At 41.6% G+C, this 26,025-nt stretch overlaps 1 protein-coding gene across 1 annotated transcript in view; it reads right to left on the reverse strand.

Moving 5' to 3' along the window:
• Positions 1 to 26,025, reverse strand: part of LOC148161627 (putative phospholipid-transporting ATPase IIB) — a 136,288-nt gene that overhangs the window by 90,146 nt on the left and 20,117 nt on the right. The window contains exons 2-7 of the mRNA XM_088020688.1: positions 25,001 to 25,174; positions 19,582 to 19,686; positions 12,125 to 12,275; positions 8,921 to 9,021; positions 847 to 955; positions 265 to 428 (exon numbers count right to left, since the gene is read on the reverse strand). Coding sequence (XP_087876814.1) covers positions 8,956 to 9,021; positions 12,125 to 12,275; positions 19,582 to 19,686; positions 25,001 to 25,174 — 496 coding nt within the window. The 3' untranslated portion in view covers positions 265 to 428; positions 847 to 955; positions 8,921 to 8,955. The remainder of the gene's footprint in view (positions 1 to 264; positions 429 to 846; positions 956 to 8,920; positions 9,022 to 12,124; positions 12,276 to 19,581; positions 19,687 to 25,000; positions 25,175 to 26,025) is intronic.

Raw genomic sequence — 26,025 nt, forward strand, 5'->3', positions numbered from 1 at the left:
TAAAAAAAAAAAAAAAGGTTCCAAAATTAGATGGTGCTAATAGTTTCATAACTCTGTGAACATACCAAAAACCACTGAACTGTATACTTTAAATGGATAAACTTTATGTTATATGAAATATATCCCAATAAGCTACAGAAATATTTTTTGGAGAATTATTTCAAATAAATAAATCCAGTGTACAAATGTCCACATGTAAACAGAAGATACAAACTCCATTTTAAACCTCATTTTATAAACAGGCTTCCAAGTTCTTATGCATACTTGTCTAGCTCTTCAGTGCCCTCCTTCACTGTCCCTCGCTGAGGTAATGACTGTCACGGTGTCACTTTCCGACAGGCATAATGCCCGCCTATAATGGCTTCTCGCACACTCCTCTACACATCGCTTCTTCTCCACTGGGACTGAGAGACCAAATAAACAAGCTCCTTAAAAACATAAAATTAGGGAAGGGTTAAAGCCCTGAATGAAGTGAAGGAGAAATGGGCATAAAGCAGTTATCATTTTGGATCATGACATTTATTGTAGGGGCTCCAAGTCCCTTCACTTAAGGCCATGGTACCAGATGTCTGTCCGACCTTTACGACTGCGTTTAAATAGAACACAAACAGAGATTTTAGGTAAGGTGATATTCACAGAAAATGTGCATACACCAGTTGGGTTTCACATGTGTTCTCTTGAAATTGTAGTCATGAGATTACTAAAAAAAATTAATTAGATACCATATGTAATCGAAAAATACTATTTTGTAACAGAATTAAGACACGTTTTCTTTCACTTATGTTCACTCTAAAATGATGATTACAGTTAGCAAATGATAAGCTAGATCAAAAGGGTCTTGCTAACCTCTTACTGTAAGCTTGCTGTATAGCTGTGAATTCACTTCCTTGTCTCGCTGAAAACGCCGGAATTCATCAATTGCTTCCCTCATGATAGTAACAGCCAAAACAAATCCCTATAAAACAAAATAAAATATGGTATTTGAGAAAACTAGCTTTAACAAAAAAGTTAAGGGAATATTCTTTTACCAAGCAGTTTTACTTCCCCCCCATTTATATTACTTCTAAAACATAAACGAAAACAAAGAAAAAAGACAAAAAAGTAATAATGAAACACTACAAGAGGAATATAACACATACTAAATGATTTACAATTCTCCCTATTCCCAAATAATTTTTTTAAATTCATATCATAACATGTACAAGCTAAACATCAGAAAATACTTAGTAACCCAAAGAAAAAAGAAATCAACAATCTGAAAAAACAAAAAAACAAAAAAAACCCCAGGAATTCTATTTAGAACGCTCGTGCCTTTAAATATCAAATTACCAAAGGCTGACATAAAATCTTATGCTTTCTGCGCTTGAATTCTGTTGGTGGAAGAAAGCAGGAAGGAACGCGGCGCAATCCCAACACGACAGCCTCCTCCTGTGCAGGCTTGTCCGCTTTGTAAGCGAAACCTCAACAGGTCAACTTGAGGCTACATAAATAAACTCTGATGTGCTTGTGATCTCTTGTGAAATCTGTTATGCCCCCGACATGTGGCTGACAGCTCAGAGGCTACACTTGTGTTTTCTGAGTGTGAACACTCTTCAAGTCTACCTCTCTATGACCACAGACTCTTCAGAAGGCTGCATGTTACACGGACGCGCATTCCCCAGGCTACTCTGTGAATGACCCAACGCTGGACAACTGCCCTCAAAGGACAACAGTCTGTCACTCCAGGGCTGTGTCTGTGTCACCAACAGGCCACATGAGGTGAGCCCTTGTGTTTACTCAAAGTTGATCCTCCCTGCTACGCTGAGTTGTACCATCACCGTCATCTGACTGTAGACTATTCTCATCACCCCAAAGAGAGAGAAATCCCACACTGGACAGTGGTCACCCTCAGCTCCTCCAGCCCCCAACCCCTGGCAACCACTAGTCCAACTTTCTGTCTCTATGAATTCGCCTCTTCTGGGTGATGTGGCCCGTTTAGCATTTTGATGAACAGCCAAGCTTCCTCCCAAAGTGGTTATAACCCTTAACGTGAGCTTATTGGCCATTCGTATCTTCTTGGGATAAATGTGTGTTCAGATCCTACACCCACTTGTTAACGGTGTCATTTGTCTTTTCACTGTGAAGCTGTAAGAGCTCTTTGTATTATTCTGGAAACAAATACCTCGTTAGACATGGGATTAGCATATGTGAGAGTACAAATATTTTCCCCCACTCTAGGTTATCATTTTATTTTCCTGATGGTATCCTCTGATGTCCAGAAGTTTTTAATTTGGATAAATACAATTTAAGTTTTTCTTTAGTCACTTGGGCTTTTACCGTCCAAGATCACAAAAATTGGCCTCTATGTTTTCCGCCAGGAGTCTTACAGTTTTAGCTCTTCCGCTGAGGTCTATGATCCATTACGAGGGGTTTTCTGGGTATGACCTGAGGGAGGGGCCCAACTTCCTTCTTTCGCATCCAGCTGTCCAGGTGCCCCAGCACCATTCGTGGAGTGCACTGAACAATCCACCGGACGGTGTGAGCATCCTTGCCGAAAACCAATCTGTCATGAATGTAAAGATTTATTCCTGGACTCTACGTTGTGTTCGTTGGTCTATTCATTTCTCCTTCTGCCAGTCCCACACCTTCTTGATTACTGTGGCTTTGAAATGAGCTCTGAAATGGGGAAGCAGGAGTCCTCCAATGCTGATCTTCTTTTCTGGGTTGCACTGGCTACTCTGGGTCTCCTGCATTTCCATATGAATTTTAGAGTCAGCTCGTGAGTTTCTGCCAAAAAGCCAAGTGGGATTTTTGACAGATTGTGCTGAATCTGCAGATCAATTTGGAGAGTGCTGCCACTGTAACAATACTGTCTTTCAATTCCTGAACATGGGATGACTTTTATTTATTTAGATCTTTGATTTTTTTTAAAAAAAATGTTTTATTAGTTTCCAGCAGGCAACCCTGTATTTTAGCTAAATCTATTCCTATTGTTTTCTTTCTGATGCCACAACAACGGAACTGTTATTGTAATTTCATTTTCAGATGATCACTGCTGGTATACAGAAATACAAGTGGTTTTGTGTATCTATGTTGTACCCGACAACCTTCCTACCTCATTTCTTAGTTCTAACATTTCTCTGTGTGTGGACACCTCAGACTTCCCAGTGTACAAGATCACGCCACTGTGAAAAGAGCCCAGGCCTCCTTCTTCCCTTTCTATCTAGATGTGTTTTAGTACAGGTAAAGACAGAGAAAAAACTATGAAAATCCAAAGCAGGAGACACCAAAATATTCTCTTAACAAACTTAGTGTTATCAAAAGCCTTAAAGTTTGCACACACTTTAACCAAACAGTTTCACTTCTGGAAATTTATCCTAAAAAACAAAACAAAACAAAAAAACAAGGATCCCAGCAGCAGCCAATATAAAAAACTGGAAATAACCTGAATGTCTATAAATAGGAAATTCATGGTACACCCATATGTTGAAATACTGTATTTCCTGAATTCAAAGATGCGGTTAGTCTCAGGTGGGAAGACAATACCACTTTAAAAACAAAAACTCTAAGTCTCAACTGAGTTTTAGTAACAGGAAACATAACGCATCCACCGAAGCAGGAAATACAGTTCTATGCAGCTGTTCTCATGCAGGAGAATATTTACTGTTGCACACCATGTTCACAGTGTATATGTAATTCTTACAATTCTACTTGTGACCCCCTTGCCTTGAGAGAGAGAGGGGACAATGGCTGTCAAGGCTATGTTCCTTAGAGACTGAAGACAGTATTGTCAGAGGAGTGGCTCTGAATCAGGCAAACGTGGCACCATCACCGGGAAGGTTTTCTGCACTACAGATCTCCTCGAGCCCTCTGCCTGGGACGTGTACTTTCACCTCCCCTCTCCAAGGAACAGGCCCACACATACATATGTCACCTAGACTCTCCAGGTCAGTCTGCCTTCCACCCTGGACACCTATGACTTAAAGACAGCAAAAGTTACTTCTCCATTCATCAAGTAATTATAAACCACAAAACATAATAGTTCCTAGTGCTTCCAAGAACTCAGGAAGTGAAAATAAGCTCTCATTTCTAAGGCAGTAATATTAGAGAAGATCACCAAATAGGGGCAGGTCCCAACTTCTGAAACTGGAGGGAAGCACTCTTCAAGGAGACAGAGCCCTGGTCACAGGCAAAGACTGCTAGGACCTGCAAGCCACTCTGGGCCACACCTCAAATCTAGGGTTGACCTGAATACAGGACAGATGTGCAGGACCAGCAACAACCAAGAGGTGTCACGCCCATACTACCATGTCAGTCGCCGGCATATCTACCCTGAGAAAAGCCCCAAGAGCCAGCCTTGCAACATAAAGCAGGTGACGAGAAAGGCACAGCCGATGCCATGCCACCATTTCCTTCTTAACAACTGGAGTCTACCACACATGGGCCTCCACCTTTAGGGTTTAGATCTACTGGGTCGTAACTGGATCAGAACAGACCGGTGGCCTATGGAAGATGTGGACAAGTGGCCCCACAGGAGTACCTGGACCTTCCCGTGACCTCAGCACCAAGCAGGTCAAAGATGGAAGCTACAGTAATGCCACCTAGAAGAGCCAAAAGCAAACCCAAGAGGGTGACGGTATTTCACAGCAAAACCACAGTATTTGTGGCATCAGTCTGTCAGTCACAATGCCTGACAGGAATGTGTCACACAGCCGGTTCATGGCCCGGGACTAAATCTTGTACCACAAAGTAGAATTCCTTCTTCCTACTTCTCCGGATGGCCCAGGGGCCATGTGGAGTAAGTGCCAAAACAAGAGGTATTTTTATAAAAAGAGAAAAAATTCTACTGATATATCATGTATTAAATATTAAATTATATAATTATATAATTCTATTGATAGAATATCAGTTTAACCACACCAGAAACTTTTCTATGTATTTTAAATAAGCTACCTTTTAAATGCCACAGAAACGCTCAGCTCTACTTAAGACAGGGAAACTCAGACACAAGCAGCACACGTACCTTTGCAAAGGTCACACTAAATGTGCAGCTTATGTTAAGCATGTTTGTCTCTGGACAGCAGGAGGTATAAGTCTAGGTATGATTTGGTTTCTCCTTTCTATACTCCATCCACACCTCCAACATGCAGAGACACTAAGAAGAAAGAGTGGACAGAAGGAAGGACCGAAAATCAGAGTCCTCGCAGACTGACTGATCACCTACGCAGTCTATCTGGCTTTCCATTAACAAAATACCATGAACACAGCTTATGTGGAAGATGCCGTGTTAACGATCCAGACCTCCTTTATCTAAGAACCGCTTGCATGGCTAGATCTATTCTACCCGATTAACTGATAGAAGCATTACAATCCGTTTTCTTACTATGATTACACTAGCTTTTCCTCAAAGAGCTGCTGTGGAAACTGAATGATGCAAAAGGTAACCTTCATTCTGACACAAGAATGCAGTAAAATCACTTATTTTCAGTTTGCTCTCCTGTTCTATGGCAAATATAACAGAAATTAGATCAGAGCTGAAGCTAGTAAATAACATTGCCCAGAGTGCTTGATATAGAAAGATTATTAAACCATCACTGTCTTCAGAAATACCCTCGAGGTGGAGAGCAGAACAAATGTGAAGTGCCCTGTTTAAAACTAGTGGACGTGAGACGTAAGATTTTATAACTGCCGGCTGTATGATGGTTTTATGCTTCCCTGGCAGGCTTCTGGCAAGGAGGAATCTGGAAATGCTAACTAATTCCTTCCTCTGGGCAACCTTACAGGTACTTACAGAACCTGAGAAAGCAGGCAGAGAAAAGACGTCAAACACTGAGTGTGTGTGTAAGGACCACATGCTAGTGCAGGCCCTCGACACAGGACAGGGCCAAACACAGTGGTCAAGAAAGAGCAAGGAATCGGGAGCTAGGAAGGAATCCCGCTGAAGCACACCTCCTTTATTTAAAAAAAAAATATATATAGGGCGCCTGGGTGGCTCAGTTGGTTAAGCGACTGCCTTCCGCTCAGGTCATGATCCTGGAGTCCCGGCATCGAGTCCCGCATCAGGCTCCCTGCTCAGCAGGGAGTCTGCTTCTCCCTCTGACCCTCCCTCCTCTCATGTGCTCTCTCTCTCTCTCTCTTTCTCTCTCTCAAATAAATAATCTTTAAAAAAAATTTTAAAAAAAATAAAAAATATATATATTATGTGTGTGTGTATACATTTACACATTTTAGATGTAGATTTAGTTTAAAGGTTCTTTAAGTTTGCCTAGATTAATAAAAAAGATCTTCTGTATATAATATCTGAATTTTCAGTTTAAAAAAATTTTTTTCTGAGGTGACTTTGGATCAACGAACCAATATACCTCAGCCTGCCTCTTGGATTCAAAGGTGAATCTAATGGACACATCACCCTTTTAAGAGTTTTGCTAAATCAGAGGTTAAGATGTATATAGCAGTGCAAGCATAGATACTAACAAATCTTCAGTATCGATTATCTGATGAAAGGCATCGATCGTGGCTGCTACCCAACCAAAGAACAACAGGACATGGTTTCGTAAAGCAGACCACTTCTGAGGTCTAATGGTGCGGTATGAGAGCAGGGACATGAGAACCTGGCCAGGCATGTCACCAGGCAACATTAAGCGTTACGCAAATGGGAAAAATGGGCTTTTCATCTTTCTTTGGGGCCCCTGACACACAAGTGCAGCAGAGTAACAATGTCCCTTCCCTGAACACCGCAGCAGGGGCTGACCTAGGCACTTCTGTAAATGCAGTCGTTAATTCTCACACGCCAACAAGAGAAGGACTAAGTACTTCCAACGCCTCTAGCTGACAATCGAGTCAGAGGACGTAAACATCACACGGAAGCACAAGAAGGACAGGCACTGACGCTCACACGCACGCTCTCACTCCAGCTCTGGCCGACACAGTCAATTCTGTGCATGAATTCCTCATCAGGAATCCATCTAAAACTAACATTTTCTTTGGTTAAAAGCTACTGAAATCACAGTTAATAGGAAAGATGCAAAAGCAAAACAGAAATGAACACACTTTACCTTAGATTTTTAAGAAGATCTTAAATTCTGAGACTATCACTGCTAAAGTGAATTTCAACCCAAGATGGGAGTGAAACTGAAGAGGTTCAGGGCAACCTCGTGAAGCCGGGGATAGAAAAAGTGGCCAGAAATAAACACACTGAAATCGTAAGTATAGTTGTGTTTTTAGGATGAGCCAGTATTTTCTCTATGCTCTAAAATTTGTCATGCTCTACTGCTTTTATTGGAAACTGGGAAAAGTAAGGAGCAGTCTGTCACTCAGACTTCCAGGATGCACACAGCCTAAGGGGTCTCCGGCTCACGTGCACAGGGAACAACATACAATCACAGTGACCATTATAGCAAAGTCTGTAACTGTGAAAAATGAGAAGAAACCTCAAAGTCTCTTTTTCTGGAAAGATGGACATGTTCATTCAATGGAGTACTTCAGAGAAGTGAAAAGTGAATGTGTCATCATGGATCCATTTTAGAAATAAATGATAAGCCAAAAAAGCGTGATACAACAGGAAACGGACAGTAAGATAATCTTTATATAGATTTTTTAAAGCATGCAAACAATACTATTATTTTAGTGACACAAACATAAGTAGTAAAATTATTAGGAGATGTAACAACTGAATTTCAGACGCAGAACAGAAGTTGCCTGCGGGGGAAGAAAGGTGCGAGGAACAAAGCCAACAGTCTCTGTCCTCTCTCCAGAGCTGTCCGGCCTGAACCAGCTGTGCTGTCCTGTGACAAGTGGGGTCCGAGCCTCAGTGTCCTTTGTGTGCTGTGTGACACCCACAGACACAGACAGCTCCCTCTCCCGCTCAGGAGGAGATGGGAGCCCTCACTGACCTGCCTTCCAGCACAGCCCCCGCGTCCCTGTGCTCCAGCAGCACCCCAGCACCCGGCCCCTTGGCCTGCACATCTCTTTTCCCTGTTCTGCACACGGCCCAGCCACTCTGCCATCTGGAGAGCATTTGAGTGCCGCCCCTCAGAGGGGCCTTCCTTGACCACCCTATTTAAACAACCCCACTGTCCTCCAACCTTGCTAATTTAAAGAGTGGACATGTATTCATTCATTCGGTGATTTTGTATTTGTAGGACAATGCAGTGACTTTCACCGCTCAAATCCATGCTACTCGAAAGTCTGTGTGGATGGGAGGAGGGGCTAGTTGAAGGGACCCCGTCAGGGAGATTTCGGCCCCCTCTGCCAGTCCTCCCCGGTGCATCTGAGAAGACCCTCTCTGGGGGGCCAAAAGGAAGCAGTACGTTTTTCCAGGTGAGAGGAAGAAAGAAGGCACACATTTTGTCTGTATAAGCTGAAAATTAATGAAAATTATTGGCAAACAGCATCAAACCATTAAAACAGCATTATGTCTGAAGTTGAAATATTTGATGTTAAGTGTCATCTGCCTTCCAAAAACTTCCCCACACTGAGCTGCCAACCAGAAACTGTCTGGACTACTGACTGAGCTACTTCAGCCAAAAGGGAAGAAGTGCCCATCTCTCAGGATGCCAAGAGAGTCACTGAGGAGACCCCACCCCATCGTTCCCAACAGCGCCATCGGCATGGGGGAGCCGGGCTGGAGAGACAGACCTGGTATCACAGGGCACGTACAGGATGCCCCAAGGAGACCACCCCCCATGCCCGCCAGCAAAGGCGCCCAGTGGCCTTTGAGCCAAGACGCACAGGCAGCGCACGGGCCCAACACCCCTGGCGAGGCTGCGAAGTCGGTCAGTGGCAGAGCTCTGGAAAACCCTGTAAGTGAAGTCCAATGGTGCACAGCAGCAGTATCATGCTTCTGAAAACCTGATCGATTTATCTCTCAACCATCTCCACTCTGAAAACCAAATACTAAATATTAATAATTTAACTTAATTTCAAAAATCTTTTCTTTTACCAGAGAAGCCCAGTAGGTGTAGAGATAGCCTATTTTCAATGCTGGCACAAACTGTGAGCAGGATAGAGATTCAAGAAAAACTTGAATTGTTCATATAAAACCTAAAAAGGAAAAGAAAAAATTAACACAATCTCTCCAAGGACAACCTTTAAAACTTCAATTAAATAATTAAATCAGCACAATAGCTAACTATATTTCCATCAAACAGTGACAATATGCCCTCAGTTACAGTAAATTAAGTAATTCTGACACTGGCTTCCCAATAACTAAATTACATATATATTTATTTAAAATTATATTTAAAATAAACTGAAAAAACAATTAGAACTTCCAATTATGTTAAAAGCATCCTCTAAAAGTTTTTATTTTCTTGTATACAATTTCCAGTTTTGCACACTCCTCTGTAAATCTGTGTATGTATATCAAAGCAAATGAGATAGCGAAATCTTCCCAATGTAAGTCAATAAATATATTATTTATATACACACAAATGTGTATCTTGATAACTCAGAAACTCTCAATGGGAAAGTTCTATTAACCTTATATTTATGAAACGGTAAAAAATAAAATATAATAGCCACGTTTCTGAACACGAACATCTGGGTAGCTTTAAAATAACTGAGCGAGGGGCGCCTGGGTGGCTCAGTTGGTTAAGCAACTGCCTTCGGCTCAGGTCATGATCCTGGAGTCCCGGGATCGAGTCCCACATCTGGCTCGCTGCTCAGCAGGGAGTCTGCTTCTCCCTCTGACCCTCTCCCCTCTCATGCTCTCTATCTCATTCTCTCTCTCAAATAAATAAATAAAATCTTTAAAAAATAAAATAAAATAAAATAAAATAACTGAGCGAACAAGCAAAACATACACAATTTGACTTCACAAAAACTGTCTTAATCTCCTCTATTTACTTCTCTCGAAGTATAAGAAATAATGACATAAAAAAGTATGTGAATTGCACACCAACTCCGGAAGACAGCGACCTATATATTCTTTATAATCTCTTGGCAGTTGATCTGCAATAATATTTTCAAATACAAAAGAAGTATCCTTCAACAAAATTTTAGGAATGCAAATCCTGCAACTTTGTTTTTGTTTTTTAATTCAAATAGAGTTATTTTTAAGGAAGAAAACCCAAGAGCCAGTATATTAATAGACTTCTATTTACAAATTCTCAAATTATTAAATTTAAACTGAAAATCAAAATGGAACAAATTTCATGTTTATAGATGAGAATAATTCAAACGGCACACTATCATTGCAATTAAACTTACAACCTTGCAACTTCCAAATCAAAATCTCTTTGGATGCCATTTTATATGCAACTTGGAGGGTATGGAAATTTTAACAAGAGCAGAGCAATGGGTTAAGTACTTATTGTTGACTTTTTAAAGAGTCTGGAACCACAGTTTTTATATAATGAAGTTTTCTACATTACCATACAGCTGTTTGTGCAACTCAAAAATCAGCTACAATGATAACACGTTTCTATTCATAATCATATTCAATTGCTGTCTAAAGATGTTTTGAGTCATTTCATAAATTAATCTCAGCAGGAGAGAAAGCTCTTTCTCCTCAGTGATTTCTTTAAAATCTCAGGTAGCATAAATTATATCTATTAGCAATTCAAAAATTGCCATTTGTGCTAAAAATGGCATAGAATTCCTACTGTGCAATTACCAAATGTTTCTAAAATACTACGTTTTAGATGAAAAGCCTAATTTAAGAGACAATCTAAGAACGAGAATTCACACGGTAACAGTGGTGCAGCCACACCAACAGGTGCTCTCAGGACACAGCCCATCCTGGTGGGCTGCAGGGATTTGCTCTGGTCAGAGTGAGGCTGCACTGTGGGCTTTAAGCCACTGTAATCAATACTCTGTTGTCTACTGAATGAACTTTGTGACCTTTAGGAAAATGTACAATGCTTCGCCAATCTGCGAGTATTTAAAATTTAAAGAAAACAGGGCGCCTGGGTGGCTCAGTTGGTTGGGCAACTGCCTTCGGCTCAGGTCATGATCCTGGAGTCCCCGGATCGAGTCCCGCATCGGGCTCCCTGCTCAGCGGGGAGTCTGCTTCTCCCTCTGACCCTCCCCCCTCTCATGTGCTCTCTCTCTCTCATTCTCTCTGTCTCAAATAAATAAAAAAATCTTTAAAAAAAAAATAAAATTTAAAGAAAACAGTAACTTCATTCAAGAAAGATGAGAATATTTATCTGCCTGAAAGACAGCTTACATTTTATTGTCCTGACAAAAGAGCTGTCTTTTAATGACGGAGACAGTAGTTTTGTGTGTTTTACTAAAGAGTTAATTAGATATGAAGCATTCACCAACTATTAGATGGATGGGGGAGGGTGGTGAGGGGCAATCAATGCCCAGTATAAAATCAGCATGATTATTTAAATTAAAACATGAAAAATAAAACAGCCCTTATTTCACTTTACCAAGACATTTTCTTGTAAAGAGCGTAAGAGCAAATAACTAGAATGTGTCAGAAACTTTGATATAGAAATATAACCAGTACCAGCTTCCTTTTGCCTTTAGAAAGACGAATAAATTGGTCTATAAAAATAGGAAATGTACAAAAACCAAAAATTAGTCAATCATCCTAAATACATACTCAGTTTTGTAACTTAAGCCAAAAATACCACTAGCAACAAAAAAAGTAATCAAATATTTAAACTTCATTATTTACACCTAGCATAATACCTAATTAAAGATAACTAATGATATAACAACATAACATGGCTTGAAATTTATAATGTGAAGTAGAAAATATTATCTATAAATGCTTATAGATATTTTGTTACTGAGTCACGTTTCTATAAAAAATTATTTTACTTTCAGCATGAAGTTCCTTGGCAGGCTTTAAACTTAACATTCCACTTCACCTCCAAACAAAACTTAGGACTTATTTTCTGTTAATTTAATTTAGGCTTGATTATTTCTACAATAATATAAATATATTTATCTAGGACTGAAGTCAAACTATAAATTTTCTCACCTTGAACTTCATGATGTACCCATTAAAAGTGCGCATGAATTATTTAACAACTACTTGAAACATAAATGGTTCAAAAGCAAAAGGTCACTGATTTGGACAGGACACAATTAACGGGAAAAAAAATTAAAAAATAAACAAAACAGTGAAAACAAAAGGAGCCAGCAATCTCTGATATGAAACCCATTCTTAAGAATGTAATAGTCTTACCCCAGGTATAAAGGTAAATACATTGTATTTTTGATTTTTTATAGAATTTCTGGGACGCTTTTCTTCACACTTTTCAGGATATCCAAGCCACACCGTGCGAGCTTTCAGTTCTCTCTTTCTTTGACAAATATTTATCAGCCAATCACAGCAACTGCATGAAACAAAAGACACTCGTTATATATGCTTTTTAAAAAATGTTTAAATTAATGCTACATATTTAGAGCCAATACTGATTGTTTCTGTATTTACCAGACACCGAAAGCATATCTAATGTTAATCTGTAAAGGTTATCTTCAAATAGGTTATACTGAAATAACTTTGACATAAAACACTGAAAGAGACTTGTATGAGTGCATAATGACTTCTAGAACCTCAGGCAAATGATCTTCCCTGTTTAGACCCTCTCACTGACAAAACCGTTAAGTTTCTGAAGCAATCAATGCTCTTCTATGAGGAGAAAAGGAGAGCCGTGTCGTTTGCAATTCTCAATACACCGCTCAGTGATCCGATGACAAAGGTCCTCGGACATCTACTCTCTCAGGTAATCACTCTTTTCCTCTCTTAAAGAGGACTATTTTAGTAGCATTAATAAAAAATTAAGACTTACGGCTCCATTCAATATTGGGAAAGAACACTGATGTTTAAGGGGATAGGGCTAAAGCTATCTTCCAGTCCGTCCATGTGCCATAGTGTCAGGACTCCAGCAGCACAAACGCTTCCACTTCCTGGACATCCAAACCATTATGTTTGGATAGAGGGAATAAACTTTTCTCAAAATACTTAAGAAAATGGTGAAAAGGTATCAAAATCGCCTAAACTAAGCATAAAATAAGAATCGTGAATTTAAACTTCAGCATTAACACTTTGGCTTTGCTCAAATCTCCAAACTGCAGAAGGAGACCTAGAATGGCTTATGAAGGCAGGTTGTTGAACTGTATCTTCTAGGTGTAGTCTGGGCTACACCAGCAAGCCAGCAGCAAAAGGCAGAAGCTCTGAACTTCACTCTGTGACAGACTCAGCCGAAAAATTAACATGAAGTTTTGTGTGACAATGTCAGTCTCAGGAGGTGTGATTATAAAATGAAGTTGGCATATCAGGACTTCCATCTTGAAATCACTGCATGTCTTCCACGGCAGGTGGGGAGGGCGCACTAGCCCTTTACTCCAATCACACTGACATCAATCTTCAGAAGTCGCCTTACTTTGGATAGCACCCACGGTGGCATCCTATAAACTGAAATCGGTGTATCTCTACTGAATCTCTGCCTGTTTCGTAGCTGTGCACAGAAAATCTTCAGTCCGGAAGGACAGGAGTCTGCCCTCCAGGTGTGGGCATCCACCTCTCGCCCGCCTGCAGGACTGGGAGCACTGCTACCTTGAGGAGCTCCCTTGGGATGGCAACCCTGAGTGCCAGGGGCACAGCCAAGCAGGTCGGTTCTAAACCACCCCCTAGGACCCATCCCACTTCAACTTTTAAGAACACAGAGCATCCTCCACACATAAAGGATACTTTTAAATCCCAGCAGTTACAAACCAGGCTATTGTTAAAGCGATTTAAGATTGCCACAGTACGTATTCCCGCCTTTACTGCCTTTTGTTGGCGGCGGGGGGGGGGGGGAGGGTTAAGTAGATTTCAGTAAAATATCAGGGATATGTGATCTTGCTCATGCTTGAATGAAACAAAACCTTAAGTAAGGCTTCAAATACAATATAATCTGCTTCAAATCACTCTTTCTCACCTCCTGTCGCTTTCACCACGCGGCCTGCCCCAAGGTCAGGCTTCTAGGGAGGCTTCTTCCCTCCAGCACGACTCCCCTGGCCACCGGCAGACCTCGCGGCCCCACACGCACCCCTCCCCGCAGCACCAGCCCGCACAGCCCAGCGCTCCAGGGGCGCCTTCCCCAGTCCTTCCCGGCGGCAGCTCTGAATCGCCAACCTCTTACTAGTTGCACACAACACGTTCTCCTGAGGCGCGAACACCTCCGGTCCCGCTGCACCAGACAGACATGCCGTGCGAGCTCGGAGGGGCTCTGCCCTCCTCGGGATGTAATCAGTCCGACACCTGCGGCGGCACCACAGCGACGGGAGACTCACACATTTTACACAGGCGGGAACGGGAGGCCGGAAAGGTACATGACTTCTCTGAGACGAGACAACCAGGCGGGGGCAGAGCGGAGAGCAGAGCCCGACTGCGCGCTGCCAGTCAGCGCAGTGCTCACGCCGCCCCACGGCAGGCCGGGCCCGTCAGAACGCGGCAAACGCCCGGAACAGACGCCACAGGAGCGCCCCGCAGCTCGAGGGGCTGCGTGCGCGTGCGCGAGAGCGCGGGTGACGGGACGGAGCGCGCTGGGGGGCGGGGCGCACCGCGGGGCGCGGCCGGCACCGCGCAGCCGCCCTGAGTCACACTCCGCCGGCTCCAACGCTCCTTCTGGCACAACAAGGGTCCGTGCCTGCGCTGCCCAGCGAAGCGTCCACCGGCCGCACGTGACTATTTTCATACGAATTCACATGAAGTGCAATAAAAAGCCCAGTTCCTCGGTCACATTAGCCACATTTCAAGGGCTCGAGAGCCGTCCTGGCCACTGGCTCCCACAGTGGACACCACAGACCTAGACCATTCCCACGTCACGGGAGTGTCAGGGGCAGGGCTGCCCGTGGGAAGCAGAGCGCAGCAGGTCCAGCAGATGAGACACAAGCCTTCAGTGCTGCAATGACGGCGAAAATCCTCCAGCGAGGTATTCAAATACGAATTCTTGTTCTGAAACACCTCACTGCCTAATATGACAGTTTAACGTACACAAGTCAGACAAATCTAAGATGAAATAGAAGACAGGCAAAATTAAGTGTGTGAAAAATAAATACAAAATTTAGGAGACGTGGATTTTACCGAGTTTACGGCAAAAGGCTCTACAAATGCAAAACCACTCTGTGCGTCACATGAACGCTGCAGACCACAGCCAGAAGAAAAACCTCAACACAACACACTGTGTGCTGTACCTGCAACCGACGACCCACGAAGTTCCAAAGCCTTCCACGCTATAAACTCTAAATTAAATACCAGGGGCTAAAAACACATATAACTCAACAGTTTACTAATTTTTTTCTCTACAAACTGGTAGAGGGAAAAAAAAAACCCAAGATCCCCAGACTTCCAAGATGTAACTCAACTATTTGTAACACTTTGCTACTAAGAACTATCAAGAAACAAAAGTGTTATTACTAATTATTTCCTTATGCAAGCACAGAAGCAAGTTGTCGTTAGCCATAATCAAATCACACGCTATTTCACAAAATTAAATGAAAACAACGCTTGAGGTTTTACAAGCCTGGAGCACCACCAGATTTGCCACTGGATGATGCAGACAGAAAGCAGGACCAGAAAGGAAGACAGGTGACTTGAATGCAAAGAGTAAAGGGCATAAACACCAAACATTTAAAACAAAACAAAACAAAATCTGAACCCAGAAAGTAAATGTAAGCCTTACTAAGTTGTAGAGCTAAGCAGGAAAATAAAATTATGGACAATTTTTTAGTAAAATATACTGGTCAATACTGATACGGAAAGGGAGAACCTCAGAGACGGTGGGAGAAAATAACCAGGAGCCGCAGCTGATAATACTTCCATGCAGACGGAGCATTTTCTAAATGTGTGATCACTCAGGGGACACTCCCCATTTATATATAAGTCACCTGCCATCATCAAGGCAAAGTGACACTAAATCCAATATTGCACAAAGTGTATTCTTCCTTACAACATTGTAGGATTAGCAGCTTTTCACAAAGGCCTCTATAATCAAAGTAATACTCTCATATTAAATAAAGTATCTTTAATATACCAAGATCCTGTCTCCTAAAGCTTGAACTAGCCATAGTTATATAACTCCCAAACTTCAGAGAGCCTTCTTCCCAACACAACCAAATTTAGACACTTATGCTATCCAACAGGTACCCATGGTTACCAAGAGCAGCACAGCCTACTATCTTCTTCAAAGATTAGCATCTCCCCACGCTTCTGCACTGCACATGTGCTGCAGATTCCCTGAAAGTGTAGAGACCCACTAAGAACAGGAACAGTTCCGGTGTTTGACATCCCGCCCCCGCCCCCGCCCCACCTATCCAGTCCACTGTTCCTATGAAAATGCCCTCAGTGGCTCCACTTTCCTAAGGGACAAAGTGACTTTTAGTAAGAAGTGAAATCTAAGTCTCATGAGAAAGACACCACCACCAGCCCCAGAGAACTAGCGTATCGACGTGCATCACAGGAACTCACAGGAAGGACAGTCCAAGTTTTAGAGGGCAGATTACAGTAAAATTTCAATGTGTCAGAGCTGCAATTTTTACCAAATAATAAAAATGAGAAAGCAGTTTTTAAGCCATGAAGAAATTAAAGCCCACTCAGTTGCTAAAACTAGGAAGAATAATTTTAAAATAAGCCTCACTAGTCAGAGTCTACAAACAGAGATACACTGAAATACTTACAACTCATTATTGTTATTTGCTACCTACCTTTATTGCAATATTCACCAACATTTCCTCCTACAATTAAACTAAGTAATTTTATGTATCTCCTACTCATTGATCCAACACCTAATAATGTTAATAAACATTGTATTTTATAATGCTTAACATTTAGGGGGAAAAAAGTAACAAATACTCAAAAATAAAAATCTGTAAGAAATGAAGAAAATAAAACGAATCTAAGTTGTTAGATGTACAATTTTGTTGTGTAAGGTGCAGTTTGTATTTATTTATTTTTAAAGATTTTATTTATTTATTTGAGAGAGAAAGAATGAGAGAGAGCATGAGAGGGGGGAGGGTCAGAGGGAGAAGCAGACTCCCCGCCGAGCAGGGAGCCCGATGCAGGACTCGATCCCAGGACCCTGGGACCATGACCTGAGCCGAAGGCAGACGCTTAACCGACTGAGCCACCCAGGCACCCAAGGTGCAGTTTTTAATTTAAACAGTAATTTCTCAGTATGGCAGATAGCACTGAACAAGAAGCGCGCCGACAATATCCTGGATCACTGCTTATTCCGTACAGCAAAAAAGACACACGTCAGTGCCATACAGACTGATTAGAAACCACCAACATGGTTCAGTTAGTTTTTTCTACACGATCACCACTTACAGAGATAAAGAGTTTATATACACATCTATTATGTTTTATTGTTTTAATGTCCCCCAGACATGGGTGTTTTGCTAACATCTAGATCTGGAATATTAACATTTTCCTTTAAAAAAAGTAACATATTACAAATAAAATCCAAAATTTGTCTATGTTCCATTTGGTAAAAACAAAGTGCTATAAAAGACCAAAAATAATTCCACAATGGGGGCATCTGGCTGGCTCAGTCAGAAAAGTGTGTGATTCTTGATCTCGGGATCGTGAGTTCAAGATCCATGTTGAGTGTGGGGATTACTTAAATAAATAAAACTTTCAAAAAATAAATTCAACAATGTTTTCAACACTATGAAAAGACTCCTAACATTAAAAGTCCGTAATTGTTGGCAACTATTTGGGAGCACGGATTAAGTACCACTTCCATAGCACACAAGCCCCCTAATTTTAGAGTCCACAGCATTAACATTAACCGGTCCGTGTCCTCAGAGTTTGTGCCGGTCAGTACCCACGCCCACTTCCTCTGTGTTTTCAGCCATCTCTGACGGCTCCTGTAGCATTCATTCAGTGATTCTCCACGCACACAGATACAGCTTCTCAGCCTCCTCGACTCCAGCGATCCTCATGCCGGGTTCCCCTTAGGATGGCGAGACCGGCCTTTATCCACTTACAGACACCAGTCAGGATTAGCCTTTTTGGAGCACAACTCCTCACCCTAGCACTTTTCCCAGGCCACAGAGCAAAGAGCAAGGGCTTTGGTTTGTCAAAGGAGACCTTGGTTCAGTTTCCGGCTTGGCCCCAGATCATCACAAGAGGGACTTTTCCAGTTCTTGGCTGTAGACAGCGCTGAGAATGGACGCCCAGCTCCCGAAGAAGGTGCGTACCATGGAGAAGAGCACCAGCAGGACGGCTCCCACTCGTCCCTGCGCCCTGCGCTCGTGGAGGACACACAGCTGTGAGCTGCACACCACAGCCATGAAAAGATGACTTCTAATGGCGGCTCCACCCAGATTCCTCTGCTGCAAGCTCTTTCCTCGGTTCACAGCCCGGGGCACCCCCACCCCCAGCTCCCACAGCCACACGTCCACTGCCAAGTCTGCGACAGGTCAGGCTCTCTCACGGACAGACAGTCCTAACATGACATTGGATTCCATACAAATGCACGACTACTGACCTTCCGTCGTTGGTTACTGATCTCTCCACCAAAGCACGACCGATTCTCCCACGTTCTCAGTCCTCATCTGAATCCCGGTCGCCTCCCCACTCAAATGACCCCACGTTCCCAACTAACGGTAAAAGTCATCCTCTCCACCACCACTTCACTCTTCCACTCCTACCCCTCCCCCTGCCTAAAAGGATGGATAGTAGTCTTCCTTCCCAAAACTGTCTGTCTCCCCCAAGGTGTCCCTTTCCTTTATTTTTCAAAGACCTACACCACATGTCCCTTGACGTTTTCAGAAACGTCATCCTTCTGTGTGGCTCCCCTTAATCCCAATGATGACAGGACACTGAAACCTCCATCTCCAGATCCTGCTTCTGAATCTGACAGGATTGTCTGTATGAACACTAACCCAATACAAGATAGATTTTAATTAAGAAAACTGTCAATAGTTTTAGATGAGCAATCTAGGAAAAAAAAAAAACAAAATCCATCGCTCACATCATACTTAATGGTGAAATACTGAAAGCTTTCTAGGACTATGAACAAGGAGCAAGAAGGTACACTCACCACTGCTATTCCATGTAATAGTGTATGTTCCAGACAGACCCATAAGGCAAAAAAAGAAAAGAAAAGGCATACAGGCTATAAAACAAAGAAATAAAACTGTTTGCAGATGACAGGATTGTCCAAGTAGAAAATTACACGGAATCTACACAAACACTCTTGGCACTAACAGTAAGTTTAGCAAGGCTATAGGATACAAGACAAACACAAAATCCAACTCTAGTTCTATACACCAGCAATGAACATGTGGAAACCAAAATTTAAAATACCAGTTATAAACATGAAGAAGGAAAAAGGAAAAAAAAAAAAAAAAGAAATACTTAGGAATAAATCTAACACGTATAAGACCTGTGTACTGAAAACTACAAAATGCTGATAAAAAGGTCAAAGTTCTCAATAAATGGAGAGAGGTAAACCGTGATCTAGACGATTCAACACAGTAAACATGTCATTTCCCCCAAGTTAATATACAGGTAAAACATAATTCCTATCAAAATCCCTGAAAAGATTTTACAGACTGGGCTAGATTATTCTAAAATGTCTATGGAAAGGCCTAATAGCTAGAGGGCTAAGAAAACCTTGAAAAAGAATAAAATACAAGGAATCAACCTACCCCATTTGAAGACTTAGATAACGAGACAGTTCTCCAGACTGGGTAGCACTAGCAGGGCAGACGAAGGGACAATACAGGCAACAAGCCCCACTCGTGTGCAGCCAACTGACCAGAGACACAGGCATAAAAGCAGTTCAACAATGGTGCTGGAGCATTTGGATATACATAGGCAAAAAATAAATCTAAACCAAAACTTCCCACCTTGTACAAAACTAACTCAAAAAGGATCTAAATAATGTTAAACTATAAAACTTACAGAAGAAAATCTTTGAGACACAGGGCTGGGTGAAAAGTCCTTAGACGTGACAATCAAAGCGCAGTGCTCAAAAGAAAAAAAACAAACAGTTGGACTTCATCAAAATGAAAGACTTTGGATCTGTGGAAAAACTCTTAGAGGATGAAAAGACAAGCTACAGAATGGAAGAAAATATTTGCAAACTACCCACCTAACAGAAGACTCACAAGTGAAATATATAAAGAACTCTTAAAACTTCACCAGGAAAAAAACCAAACCAAGAAGAAAATGGAATGGACCTACAGACACATTTACTGAAGACGACATGCCTATGGCAAATAAGACAGTGAACCTCACTAGGCCTTTAGAAAATGCAAACAACCTGAGGCCACAATGAGCTGTCAGTACACACATATTCTAACAGCTAAAATAAAAAACAGTGACAACAAGGTTGACAAGGAGATACTGAATCTCTCCTTCACTGCTGGTGGGAATGTGAAATGGTACAACCACTCCGGGAAACAGTTCAGCACTTTCATAAAAAACTAAACATATGCTTATTATGCAACCCAGCAACCGTACTCCTGAGCATTTAGCCCAGAGAAAGGAAAACTTATGTCCATACAAAAAAAAAAAAAACCTGTACATGATGATTCATAGCAGCTTTATTTGGAACATCCAAAAACTTGGAACAATCTAAATGTCCTATCGTAGGTGAATGGTTAAACAAACATTCATCCATCCCCTGGAATGCCAGTCCGCAATTAAAAGGAAAAACTATCGATACAACTACGTGAGTGGTTATCAAGGGCCCTGTGTTGACTGGAGTAGGCCAATCTCCAAAAATCACAAATGGAATGGTTTCACTTATTTGACATTCTCAAAATTAAAATTATACAAATAGAGACGGATTAGTGGTTGCCAGAGGCTAGGGCCTGGGGTAGGAGAGAGAACATGACTATAGAAGGCAGCAGACAGGAGACACCTGCGGTAATGGGACAGTTCTGTATCTTTACTGCAGTGGTGGTTACACAGACCTGCACATGTAGTAAAACGTAGTGAACTATACACAGTTTACACCAGCATCAACTTTCTGGTTCGATGCAACCACTGGGGGGCGCCTGGGTGACTCAGTCAGTTAAGCGGCTGCCTTTGGCTCAGGGTCCCGTGATCCAGTTGCACCTGGGGCTCCCTGCTCAGCAGGGAGCCTTCTTCTCCCTCTCCCTCGGCCCCTCCCCACCTCAGGCTCACTCTTTCGCTCTCAAACAAATGGATAAAATCTTTAAAAAAAAAAAAAAAAGAAAGATGCAACCACTGGGGGAAACTGGGTGAAGGATAAGCAGGACCCCTCTATACTAAGTTTGCAATTTCCTGTAAAGCTGTAATTATTTCAAAAGAAAAGGTTTTGTTTTTTAAGATTTTATTTATTGAGAGAGGGGGGGAGTGAGAGAGCATGAGCAGGAGAGAGGGGCACGGGTAGAGGGAGAAGCAGGCTCCTGATGTGGGACTGGATCCCAGAACCCTGGGATCATGACATGAGCTGAAAGCAGATGCTTAACGAACTGAGCCACCCAGGCGCCGCCAGAAAAGTTTTTTTTTTTTAAATAAAACAAAGTAAAAGGATGAAAATCATATACCATGCAAATACTAATCAAAGAAAGCTGGGAGAGAGAGAGAGAGCAAAAGAGAGAGACAAACCAAGAAACAAGTCTTAATAACAGAGGACAGACTGACGCTCACCAGAGGGAGGTGGGTGGGGGAGGGACACAGGTGAAGGGGATGAAGGAGGGCACTTGTGTTAAGCACAGGGTGACGTATGGAAACCTGAAGCTAATATAACGCCGCATGTCAACTAACTGGAATTAAAATAAAGAAATAAAAATAAAGAAAGCTGGTATCATTTCATAATGTCTATTGAAGATAGACATTATGAGCCCACATAGAAGAAATATTATCAGATAAAGATCAATCCAACAGTGAGTTAGTAACCCTACACTCGCATCATCTAATAACATACTCTAAAATATATAAAGCAAAATGACATAATTTAAAGCAGTAGACACATCCTCAAAGATGTTGAGACTCACACAAGCTTCTCAGTAACTGATAAGTAAACTTCGAATATGAATACAGAAGATTCAAACAAGACTATTAACAAATTAATCAAATAAGTGGATAAAATCTTTTTTAAAAAAAAGCAACACAGAGCAACACAGTCAACAAAAAAGGACAAATTCTTTTCAAATACACACAGAAAATTGACTAACACTGCCCATATACGATGAATCATAAAGTAAGTCTCAACACATTACAGAGACTGAAAGAAAAAAATCCCAAGTATGTTCTCGGGCCACAGTGGAATTAAGATAAAGTCGATCACATGGCACCGGGGTGGCTCAGTCCATGAAGCGTCTGACTTCAACTCAGATCATGATCTCAGGACCCTGGGATCCAGCCCCAGTGTCTCCAGTCTCCCAGCTCAGCAGGGAGTCTGCTTCTCCCTCTCCATCTGCCCCTCTCCCACCGCTTATGCTCTCTCTCTCTTGCTCTCACTTTCTCTCCCTCAAATAAAAAATAAAATCTTTAAAAAAAAAAAAGATAACAGTCAATTACAAAAAGATAATCAGGAAAATTCCTGACTGGAAATTAATCAGCATGGTTCTAAACTGAACATCAACTAAAGCAGAAATGGCAATGTAAATCAAAATATTTTGAACTAAATAGTAATAATAATACCATGTGTCAAAACTGAAATGCATCTATTTTTAAAAAAGAAAAAAGTACAATGCTGGTGACCTGAGAATCCATCTAACGAAGCCAGAAAAAGAAAGGCAAGTTAAACTCAGTATGAAAAAAATTAAGGGCAGACCAGACTTCAATGACACAGGAAGCAGACATCCTAAGAGGGACACAGTGTCACTCATACAGTGTCCCAGAGAATGTTTAACCTGAATCTAATGGCGAGGAGACCTCAGACAGACCAAAACCTGAAATGTTCTATAAAATACCTGTTGTGTAGTTCCCATAAACATCAATGGAATGCAAGACAAAGTTAGGGCAAGAGTGGCTCCAGATTCATGGAGATGGCTCATGGAGATGGCCACCTAAATGCCAGGCCAGCCTAGAGAGGAAGGGTGCTCTGTGGGCAGGAGACAGAGCTGTGTCAGAGCAAAACCTCCTGAACGTGGCAACTGCCTGGTGGCCATGTACGAAAATAGCCTCTTCCTAAGAAACATGCACGGAACACTAAGATCAAAGAGGAGTGAAGTAACAAGCAACCTCGTCTGAAATCACTCTGAAAATAACAGTGAGATATAAAGAGAATGGTCAATAAATGTGGCAAAAGATTAAACATTAGTGATCTTAGGCAAAGGGCATAGGAGGAATTCTTGCAACTTTTCTATAAGTTTGGATTTATTTCAAGATAAAAGTGAATTTATTTCAAGTCTGGATTTATTTCATGATAAAAGCTTAAAATTTCAAAAGCAAAGACAACACCAGAAGTTTGGCTCTTTGAAAAGAACTGATAACCTCCTATCAAGATTAACAGGGAAAAGGGAGAGATAAATTAACAATATCAGGAATAATAAAATGTGACATCCCTCCAGAACCTCATACATTTTCTATTACAGGAATTTATATATTTGAAAGTAGATAAACCCCTTGAAAAGCACAAAGCATCACAAGGGACACAAGAAAAAACAATTCTGCATAGCCCTGCAACTGTTAAAAGGAATTAAGTCTAGACAAGGTTAAGTACCCCCAAAGAATACTCCAGGAATATTGGCTATTTAACCTAGAAAATGTTTTGTGAAAAAACTGTCTCACTCATTAAAAATTAGTAACACAAGTCAGTGATTTCTAAAGCCTTGTTTAGCCATGAAATTGCTTCTTCATATGAACAGCTTACAATATACGGGAAAGATAAAGACAGACACTAATTGGAAGCTGAGAGGGGGTGATAAGCCTAAATCCTGCTCAGGCTCACTTCCCGATTCTGCGTGGTCGATCTCTTTGAGGGATTCCTCAGAGTCCCTGGGAGTCCACACACCACTGTTTGAATACCACTATGTGAGCCGACCCCAAAATCAAATTGGTTGTAAAAACATCTTTTTACAAACTTCTAAAGAGATAATGAGGATGATATATAAGGTATCTTTCTACAATGACTTGTATCTCTTTTATGGTCAAAGGGATCTAAGTTCATGATGGTTAAGAAAGGCACTGACCACAAACTTTAAAGAGCAGAAAGACTATCAAAGCAGTAATTTATTCGACATACCCCACTCAAGTTATGTTGGCATCAGTCAGCTGAAATCTTGCTCTACCCGTCCCTAGGGCTGGAGGACAGTCAATGGCCAAGTGTCCTAGACACAGAGTGTGGTTTCACAGACCAGCCTCTAAAGTCAAGGGTGAGCACAGCTGATGAAGTTTATCTCAACCACCAGTGAACTTGTTTAAATATGAGCAGGTCTTACCTTTGTTTCTTTCTGGTTAAATTTACTGAAGAATCTTCTTCCAAGTCAAAGCATTTGAGTCAAATAATACACAGAGTTCCAGTATTATTAAACTGCATTTTACAGGCCCATAATACACAGAGTTACAGTATTATTAAACTGCATTTTACAGGCCCCTACCTGCCTTTCTGGATGAGAGCAGGACCGAAGATGGAAGAGAGCACGGTTTACAAATGCTGACACAGTGACCAGAATTGACTCTACCATGCAATCAATACAAAACCACTAATCTTTCTCCACTTTCTAAACATTTAAACGTCGCATGAAAAAAGTGAACTTGAGGACGCCTGGGTGGTTCCATCGATTAAGCGTCTGCCTTCAGCTCAAGGTCATGATCCCAGGGTCCTGGGATCGAGCCCCACATCAGGCTCCTTGCTCAGCGGGGAGTCTGCTTGTCCCTCTGCCGCTCCCCCTGCTTGTGCTCTCTGTTTCCCTCTGACCAATAAATAAATACAATCTTTAAAAAAAGAAAGTGACCTTGGCATTCTGTCCTTTTCTGATTAGCAATGTTTGGTTTTGACTAATGTTTAACACTTTCCGTTATGTCATTTCATTGAGAGTGTCTTCTTTATTTGATATAAAAATAAGTATGTTAGAAGCCGAGCTTCTAAATACCTTAACTGTATACCTGAGAGCATAGGAAATTAGGCAGCAAGAGATCACAAACCTGGTGCAGAGGAACTTCCATCCTCCACAGACAAACCACTCTAGTCCTCTTCTTCTCTGTCTGATCCTAGCTCGTGGTAACGTGTGGTAATCACTTTCATCATTCTCGAAGCCTTCTTCAGACATCATTAATGGCATTTCATCCAAATGGGCAGACTCATCTTCCAGCTGGTACCTGGTCAGAGGTAAGGAGAGAATGCTGAGGCAGGCCAAGCAGCCTTCTGTCACCAGTAAGGGTATTATTTAAGACAAGAGCTGGTCCCATTCTACTAACCACATTTTTCTTTTTTCTTCAAACTAAGCTGTCTACAGCAGAGGCAAACCATTATAAATAAGGGATGCTACTTTCCTTTACAAAAAATGTATTTAGCCAGGGTCAGAAGGAAAGGAACAGGCTGCCCAAGGAAGCGAACATGACCACGCTAGAAGGGGAGCCCTCCACAAAGCCACTGGTGTGAACAGTCAGCTCAACAGTACCACCCACTCATGGTGTTCAATTCAGGAATATAAAAACAATCACCCAAAATATTAGCAAAAAATGTATACTTCCAGGTCATATCTAAATACTCTGCTACAGATCGATTGGATGTAAAATGTGCCCAACTTTACATTCATCAATCAAAGTCGTGGAAGTGACTTTTGAACTATGGAAGTATCTTCTTTTGAAAGGTGGGAACACGGTCCCTTGGTTTGTTGTCAGATTTGATATACGCAGCAAGGATGCTATGTCCCACTTACACTTACTCTCTGTCTCTGTTATTCCCTTTTCTGAATTTTCTATTCAAGGAAATAATTTCCTCCACAACCAGCATCCCTTTCAGAGTTCAATAATCCTCTTCTGATTCCAAAAACAGGCAGCCTACTGTATCAAGTTCCCATTTTATCTCTCCTCAATCACAGACATATGTACATTTTAAAACTAAAAGCTTACTTTGAGAACCAAAAATTCATCAGAAAGTAGATTGCAGAGCCCACGAATGCTATCTTATTTGATTTTACATCAAACCTGTGGTAGGTATTCACCTC

This window comes from Eumetopias jubatus, unplaced genomic scaffold (assembly GCF_037043125.1).
Source record: "Eumetopias jubatus isolate StellerSeaLion01/CBP00866 unplaced genomic scaffold, mEumJub1_p1.0 scaffold_106, whole genome shotgun sequence".
Taxonomy (NCBI): domain Eukaryota; kingdom Metazoa; phylum Chordata; class Mammalia; order Carnivora; family Otariidae; genus Eumetopias; species Eumetopias jubatus.